The sequence below is a fragment of the Giraffa tippelskirchi genome, chromosome 2 (genome assembly GCF_054371585.1).
Source record: "Giraffa tippelskirchi isolate mGirTip1 chromosome 2, T2T-mGirTip1v1.2.pri, whole genome shotgun sequence".
Taxonomy (NCBI): Eukaryota; Metazoa; Chordata; class Mammalia; order Artiodactyla; family Giraffidae; genus Giraffa; species Giraffa tippelskirchi.
Window position 1 is genome coordinate 84,940,516 of NC_137276.1, and position 8,887 is coordinate 84,949,402.

General features: G+C 47.7%; 1 protein-coding gene across 2 annotated transcripts in view; it reads right to left on the reverse strand.

Moving 5' to 3' along the window:
* Positions 1-7,297, reverse strand: part of GYG1 (glycogenin 1) — a 35,607-nt gene extending 28,310 nt beyond the window's left edge. For both annotated transcript variants that reach the window (XM_081573946.1, XM_081573944.1), the window contains exons 1-4: positions 7,064-7,297; positions 4,242-4,377; positions 2,215-2,389; positions 1,752-1,914 (exon numbers count right to left, since the gene is read on the reverse strand). In XM_081573946.1, the coding sequence (XP_081430072.1) occupies positions 1,752-1,914; positions 2,215-2,389; positions 4,242-4,377; positions 7,064-7,250 (661 nt within the window). In that variant the 5' untranslated portion in view covers positions 7,251-7,297. The remainder of the gene's footprint in view (positions 1-1,751; positions 1,915-2,214; positions 2,390-4,241; positions 4,378-7,063) is intronic.
* Between the last annotated feature and the right edge of the window lie 1,590 nt (positions 7,298-8,887).

An 8,887-nucleotide genomic window follows, 5' to 3' on the forward strand; every position in this document is an offset into this window, starting at 1 on the left:
CCTCTTGAGCCAGATGATTCTTTGGTGTGGGGGCGTGCGTGGGAGGATGTTTAGCAGCATCCCTGGCTTCTACTCACTAGATGTCAGTCCTGCCTCCCCATTCACTTGTGACAACTAAAAATGTCTCCAGACATTGCCAAAAGTCCCCAGGGGGTGGGGCAAAATCACCCCCGGTTTAGCACTACTGGTATAGAGTACAAACTAGTCAAATAGTGAAACAAGATTGAGATTTAAATTTCTCCTTCCTTTTCAATGACATTTCAAATAGCTGCTATTCCAAATCCTCAAATGACTAAACAGAATTCAATTTCTGTGAACAGCAACAACAAAAACCCAATTTCAATTTTATATGTAACTAAAAATGTTTTGGGCTTCCCGGGTAGGGAAGGTAAAGAATCTGTCTGCCATGCAGGAGACCTGGGTTCAATCCCTGGATCAGGAAGATCCTCTGGAAAAAGGAATGGCTACCCACTCCAGTGTTCCTGCTTGGAGAATTCCATGGACAGAGGAGCCTGGCAGGCTAAGGTTCATGGGGTCACAAAGAGTTGGACGTGACTGAGTGACTAACACACACAAAAATGTTTTAAATTCCAATCCCTTAATTTCAGCAATCCCATGAACTTCTAGATGTACTTTTAACTCAAAAAGTTTACATTTGAAATTGTGATTTTTAATTTTACAACTAGTTAATGGAGATGAACCCCCATATCTGCATCCACAGCTGAACTTGATGTTAGTTGAGGATGGTCATTCCTGCTGGTGTCAAAAGATCTACTCACTGCAAATCTCATACCTGCTCTTGGAGAGGAAAGTAGCCCCTGGGGCCTGGGGTCTGCTCAGGGCTCTGGCCTACCCCCATGTTCCTGGCCCAGGCTTCTGCCACAGTGTCAAGTATCTGACAGAGAGTCATTGCTGAGAGGGGGTCTCCTTGTACAAATCCTTCTTCCTAGATACAATTGGGTCTTTTCTTAATTCAAAGGATCCATCAACATTTATTTTCAAAAGAGCTGCTTTTGCATACTACCTGCTAGTTTTGTGGTTTGTGCTGTTAAAAACAAAAGTGACTTATTATTTATTATTTTAGAGACTGCCCTAAAATAGAAGTATACCTAACTAACTAATTTAACCAAAATTCTCCAAAGGATGTGAGGCCCTAAATCACAGTCATAACCTTTCTATATAAACATATACTGACAGCTATAGATACACATACGCATTATGGAAAATGGATGGTGACTCTGCCAAGGTTCTATGCTTTAACTTTGCAGATAGCACTCTATCTGATGCCCTGCCTTATAGGCAGTGAAAATTTGGAGGCAAAGATTACTCACAGAGCCCATGTTCTGAGAATGAGAGCCTAAATTTATTCCTCAAATTTCCATGGAGACAAATTCTGGGTCCTCCTGTTCTTGTACTTCAGTTTACTCAGGCTTAAGACAGCTGTTAAACTCTTTCATTTGTTTAGCGGCCTTTTGAACTCCTGAATAACCATGGTTGCTTTAATCATATTCTAATTTAGACACAGGAAGATCAATGAAGGGCAAGTCTATAAAACAGCCTAGGTACCTATAGGAAAAAGATGCATGCATACACACACAAAACACACTATTTCCCAGAACACTACTTAAAACACTTGTCATATCACATGTATCACTATCTTGTAGACACAAGGAAACGTAGCAACTCCCTGAGAAGAGAAGCCCCTAGAAGTTATACACAGCTTATCTGATACAAGGAAAACAGATACATACCATCAAAACTACCTTGCTCGGCAGCAAGATGCAACAGCTGATTGTATGTTTCAACTGAAGGCTGATAAACGAAGACTCCAGAATTGAAGCAGTCAGGCCACCCTGGGTCTGGTGCCGCGGACAATTCTTCTCTCTCAAAAAGGTCGTCAATATTGGCTAGAACCTGATTCAAGGGTAAGGGGGTGGGGAGAAGGGAAAGCATTTCAGAACTGTTCTTCTATAGCACAACCCTTCCTAAGTTCTCCTTAAGTTATTCAACACACAAGATGCAACCTGTTGCTGGTCTTTAACTCTTCAGATGACACCTGTGAGGCAGACTGGTCCTACTCTCCTTCAACACCTGACACTTTTCACAACAGCGGTTTTATCTGAACGTTACTGTCAAGTCCTGACAGCATTCTTCACATGCCTAACTGGTTTCAGTTACTATATCCATCTCTCCAGCCATCAAAGTCATACTCACCAGAGTATCTGCATCCATGAATACACATTTTGAGTACTGTGTAAGTGACCAGCAGTGGAGTTTAGTCAACGTGACACCCAACTCAGGCCTCTTCATTAAGGTTAGATGCGCAGAATCACCACTGTCCAAGACATCTACCACAATGACTTCATCAAAGACTGTCTCTAAAGTTTTCCTGCCAAAATAAAATCCAGGAAACAGCTCTTAGCATCTCTTCAGAAAAAGTGACCCATATAACATAAGACTGCATTCTTATTAGCTTATCAACGACTACAGCAATCTGTTACTTTGGTATATTACGGTCTCTTAAATATGTCCTAATTGACTTCAGCACAAACTGTTAATTTGCATGTGCAGTTAACTTCACTAAAATGGTAAGAACTGCTTATGGTGAGGATGAGCTACTTGTCTTAACCACTATCACAGAAGAAGTTTTCCATATGTTTTATTGTACCACTGAATACCAGGCAAATTGTGAAACAGCCTGTAAAAATGTAACTGATGTCTAGTCAGACATCTTTTCAACAGCCGATGTCTTTAACAATAATATTTTATTAGAACTGATTCTTGCTGACCACTGAATACTTTTTCAAGTGATGCTGAGTTAAGGCATACAATATCTGCACTGAAGCCTATAACTAATTAATAATTTTTGCTAAAGCAGTTGACAACTGCCTGAAGCTGTGTGTCGTAAAAGAAGTTGAGTGACTCAATTACTCGGTTTCCATTCTTTTTCATCGAATATAACCAGCATTTATTATACGCTTAGCACCCCTGGCATGAGAGACTCACTCTGGTTTGTGAGGTACAACACTTCTCCCTGCCAAAAATTAACTAAAGACTTACTGTAGAAAGCAAGCCAGAGGTGAGAGAAGTTGGCGTGTACTTCTTAGGTGAGACACTAAACTCAGCACAAGAAAAACACACGATAAAGACAGATCATCACTGAAAGCATACAGCATATCAAGCATGCAGAACAAAACTGGTATTGTACTAGTAATCTCCAAATCGGTACAAAAATATGTTCCAGTTCACACTGTAAACTTGATTTCTTTGAAAGAAATGGTTGGTGTACCACTTATCACCGGAAAGGGGGCTTGGTTTCTAAGACTACATCCACTTTCTTACAGTATCCTTACTAAAGTGATTATAGATTAGGACATACACATAGGAGACAGTTTGGGGGTAATTTGGTTTTCCTAAATTACCCTTTAGGAACAAGATGGTTACTGTGTGAGATACACTTATGCATATATAATGCCTCTTTTTCAGGGGTCCTTGGCATGTGCTTACATTTTTTTAAAAGAGTCACAAAAGGGGCATTTTCAACTTCTAAAAGGAATAAAAGAACACAAAAATAAATGCAATACAGAGGTGCTAGTGTGGCAAGATACTCTAAATAAGTTAGTATGAGGATCAAGGCAGTTGATTCAGATACTTCAAAATTTAATTCCAAAAAGTAACATGAACTAACCCAATCAACAAGCAGCTTGTACCCCTCAGGGTCTCTCCTAGCAGGACCTCTAATTCAGAGAGCCCTTTGGAAAATCTCTAGTCTACTGAATTGTAAATAAAGATCATTAGGTTAATAATGTCCGATGTGGTGGAGAAAACTGCTATTTTCTTTCAAAGGCAAGGGAGGTTTGCTTGGCTGGAAACAGGAATAATAGCCCCTGCTCCCTTTGGGGGAAAGGTATGCAGGTGAAGCAGGAGGACACAGAGGGAATGGCTGGACTGAGTCACTCACTTGGATCACCCGGAGAGGACCTGCCTACGGGAGAGCCCAACTCCTGGTTGGGATCAGTAAGCACAAGGGCCAGAACCCCACCTCCCAGATGGAGCTTGGTTAGAACATCTCCCAAGAGCCAGGAAGAGGATTCAGACCCAGGAATCCTTCACTCAGCAGCTCTCATCGTTCTCCACCAGCACTAAACCCCTGGAAAGGGTCTGGCCTTAAGGTCCACTGATGCCAGAACAGGGGAGGGGATGTCAGAGCCCGACCAACAGCCTGGCAGCAAGGTCCTCACCTCATGGAGTCCGAGACCTGTGGGGTGACGAGCACGACCAGCCTCCTGGTGGTCCCATGCTGTTTCAGAGACAAGCCCAGGACCAGGGCTCCTTTGGCATAGGAATCGTTTGTGGTCAGTGTCACAAAGGCCTGATCTTAAAACAAGGAAGACAGAAGGTATTCATTACATCATTCTAACTAAAAAACATGACCCCAGGACCCTGGTCAACCAATAATTGGGCAAAATCAACTCCTCTGTGATCAACCTGCTCAATCAACAAAGGAACAGCCTCTTGGCGGGTGGGAGAGAGAACCCAGTGCCCACTTTAAGAGTGTCTCAATACCATTCTTTAGCAGAAGATCATTGGCAACCTTCAGGTGGCTATAAAAATTAAATCTAATTTAGAGGCCACACATGCTAAATTCCCAGACTACACAGTAGCTTAACACCCAGAGGGCAATTACCAGGTAACAGAGAAGAGATCAAGAAGTGCATTTTCTGTTTGTCCTACAAGGTACCATAGACAGTATTCTCAGTCAAGAACAAATCCAGCCAACAACCTCAACTGACAGCATCTGAAGCAGAGGCCATATTCTCCATCCTGGTGCTCACATGTGCCAAGCCTCAGGCTTTTTCAACTCTTTCCTCAACCTGGAGCCAAGACTCCACAGTCACCCAACCACCTCTCCAGAGTCGCTTTGAGTCTGTCTTAAACACCACTTTCCCCGAGAAGCGTTCCCTCCTTGATGCTTCCATCTAAATAGTGGCCCATCACTGTTGAATGGATTTAGGGACCACCTCACAAGCTCTAACAAACCTGCCTCTTTTTCCTTGGAGAAGCAAGCAGTACATCCTACCCAGTACCCTGGGGCCCCTCAACCCTTTCACACTCCTGCTTGTTCTCAGTCGCTCAGTCGTGTCTGACTCTTTGTGACCCCCTGGACTGTAGCCCGCCAAGCTCCTCTGTTCATGGAATTTTTTAGGCAAGAACACTGGAGTGGGTTGCCATGTTCTCCTCCAGGGGATTGTCCCGACCCAGGGATCAAACCCACATCTCCTGCTTGGCAGGTGGATTCTTTACCACCTGGCCACCAGGGAATCCACCCCCCCCTCTCTCATACACACACACACACATTCAAAAATCAATCTCCAATAATGACTTAGTTGCAAATACATGAATTATTCTTCCTCCTGAACAAGTCCAACCCTCCCAAAGCCACCAGCCAAGCCTTTAGGATTTCTTTAGTCCTTCCCAGGATGATTCCGGGACACATTCCCTCTCGAAAGGGATTTCAACGTTAAAACAGGTTGGTGGGCATCCAAACACAAAGGATCCAGTGCTGCTGGGGCTCACGTGGGTCACTGTTGCCCAAGTAGGGAGTTGGGACACTGTAACAAAGTCACTCTGATTCTGTCTTAGGTTTCCTCTTCCTCCCTTTGCCCATTTTCCAGTAGAGCCTGGAGGCAAATTCCAGTGAGGAAACTGTAGGCTGTCCAGTGAGCCAGCGCACTCCCCAGCCGCAGATCTGAGGGCAACCTTCACACATAGCCTTGGATTCTCTGTTACGCAGTCGAAGATCTGGAGTTTCTACCTGCACCCTGCCCTTCCCCAGGGTCATCTGCTTCTCAGCCAGTCACTCTAGGAAAGCTCAGGACAGGGTCCCCATCCCTTGACATACCAATCAACTTCTTCCTGTTCTCGTTTTTTCAACCTGTCATAAGATAGCAATATTTTAGTCAGCCCACCGCAAGGGCGCTTAACCTGGGGCATGATGAATGATGTTTCAACTCAAAGATGGTCCATTCCAGGACCATGGAGGAGGGCATGGCAACCCACTCCAGTATTCTTGCCTGGAGAATCCCTGGAAAAGAGGAGCTACAGTCTATGGGGTCCCAAAAAGTAGGACATGACTGAAGCCACTTAGCACACACACACACACCGGGAGATCAAGGAGAAAAGTTTACAGGTAAGTAGGATTCGAGGCTTTCAGGAAGCAAGGATATGGATGACTTCCCAAAGGAAGCGGGAGGCAGGACAAACCTTAGGAACTGGGGTTTGCAAGGCAAACCTAGCAAAGGAAAGACCAGTGACAGCTGGGGAGGAGGCTAAACCCTCCCAGAGATGGCCGAGCTCCGGGTGACTTCTGCAATCTTTCCGCAGTTCAGTGGCTGTAATAACCCCACTATCAGACTCAACAGCACGGTCTGCGGTCCTCGTGGGGCAGACTCGCCGAGCGACCCGGACACCCTGCAACAAGTGGGCCGGCGCCTTCCCACCGCCCGGGTCCCGCTCCCCGGGGGGCGCTCGCCGGGCTCGGGCTTCCCGCAACCCAGCCCCAAAGGCCTAAAAATAGGCTCGGCGAGGCGGCCAGCGCCGGGACGGACGGCCAAGGAGCCGGGCCGGGGCCGCCGGCGTGCCTGCCTCGCGGCCGCCCCTTTCCAGGGGTCCCAACCCGCGGGCTGTGGGGGCGGCGCCCCGCGACCCCGCCGCGCTCCGGGCTTCGGGCCGGGCGCCCCGGGGGAGCCGGCTCCCCGCCCCTACGCAGCCCGCCGCAGCTGCTCCGCCCGCCCGCCCGCCCTTCACGGTGCGCGCAGGAGGAAGGGCAAGGAGACGGAAGCAGGAACGGGGGCTTCGGCGGAGGGCCCAGGCGCTGCCCGGCGGGGCCCCTCGGCTGCGCTCCGGGTCGGGACGGCCGGGCAGCGGCTGACGCAGGAAGCGACACGCCCGGCTACGGCCAGCCTGTAACTTCGCGGCGGTCCTCGTCCTGCCGGGAGCTCCCCCGGGGCGGAGGGCCGGGTGCGCGGGGGGAAGCGCTGCGGCAGCGGCTGGCGGCGCGTACCTGTCATGGTGCAGCCGGGGGCGCGGGCGGCCGCCGCAGCCGCAGCCGCAGGTTCGTGACTCGGAGACGCCCGGCGCGGGGAGCGAGCGCGGCCGGCGAGGAGGCGCGGCGGGAGCCGAGCGTCCGCCCGGAGCGCTCTTATAGCGGCCGTCACGTGGCCGCGCACGCTCCCCGCGCCCGCCGGCATCCTCGCGGGGAGGCGGCCCCGGGACTGCGGGACCCGGGTCCTCACCCAGCCCTTCCACTGGGGGGCTGGGCTCCGCGTGCACCTCCCGCGGCCGCTCAAGTCCTGGTCCGGTTTCCGCGGGGCACCTGCCTGAGATCGTGAGCTGGGGATTTGGAGGGGGACTTTGGCGGCAGAGTGTGACATCCCAGGGACAAACTCCCAAAGAAGGCAAGGATTAGGGAACTTTACAAAACAAAACCCCCAGATCACTCCAGTTAGAATAATTCATCTGAACTGCTTGTGTGAAACATAAAGTTTAACTGCACTTTCTTCACCTGGAGTTCCAAATAACCCTCCGGAAGCATTTCTCAGTGTTCTCACAGCGGTTTTGTGGCCTTAACGGAAAAACAATAAATTTTTAGTGTGTTAGATTTTCGAAGTCCTCTGCATCAATTAGATATTTAAGTGTTTCATTGAATTGTCAAACGTTAACTCAATGAAGTAGGTTCTATAATCTTCATTTTATAGATGAAGAAGCTTAGTCACAGAAAAGTCACTTGTCTATGGTCGTAGCATGTAAGGGGAGAAAGTAGGGTTTGAACCATGGCAGTTTTGTTACAGAACTGACCTTGCAAGCAAGACCATGATATCTCTGGTACACTGGTGCCCAAAAGGTTAGTAAACTATGCTAACTGTGGTTGGGTAATACAGTCTTTTAGGTTAATCTGTTTCACAAATCATGAAAAGGTGAATTTGTCATTTTTCTAGGAAGTTGAGAAATAGTTCTCTGATGTGATCACACCCTTCTCTCCCCATCTCTTCCATCCAGTCCAATCACACAGGAAAGCAGCAGCTAGTATTGATACAATTCTCTGCAAACAATAGTTGCTCAGTATCTGCTGAATGGAAACCAAACAGGAAGTTGACAACATCAGTTGAAACAACGAAACAGATGCTTTAGAATAGGTGATTTATTTGTAAAGGTGGTATTGCTATTCTCAAACCAATCATGTGTGTGTGCTTAGTCACTCACACAACTCCTTCCAACTCTCTGCAGCCCTGTAGGCTGTGGCCCACCAGGCTTCTCTGACCGTGGAATTTCCCAAGCAAGAATACTGGAGCAGGTTGCTATTTCCTACACTGGGGAATCTTCCTGACACAGTATTCGAACCCCAGTCTCTGGTGTCTCCTGCATTGGCAGGCAGATCCTTTACCACTAGTGCCACCTGGGAAGCCCAAACTAATTATATCACTGTTTATTCAAGTGTAGGCCTGGATCTCCTACATCAGAATCACTTGGGGGCACTTGTTAAAAAGGCAGAATTTTGGTTCTAAGCCCATACCCCTGAATCAGAATCTTAATAATAGAACCCAGCAATCAGCATTTTAAATGTCATCTCTGGGAGACTCGTGAATCCTTTCCCCCATCCTGACCATAGCAATTGACACCACTGATTTACTTTGGAAGACCACCTGATTACTTGGCATTCTAAACTTCCTTTGAAGGAAGTGGAAATGTGGGGAGAAGGGGCAGTAATTGGGTTACCACTTACTCAAAGCCTACAAGTTTAGAAGAGTTGGAGCTCTTTAAGGATGATAAGGCTTCCCAGGTGGTGCTAGTTGTAAAGAACCCACCTGCCAATGCAGGAGATAAAAAA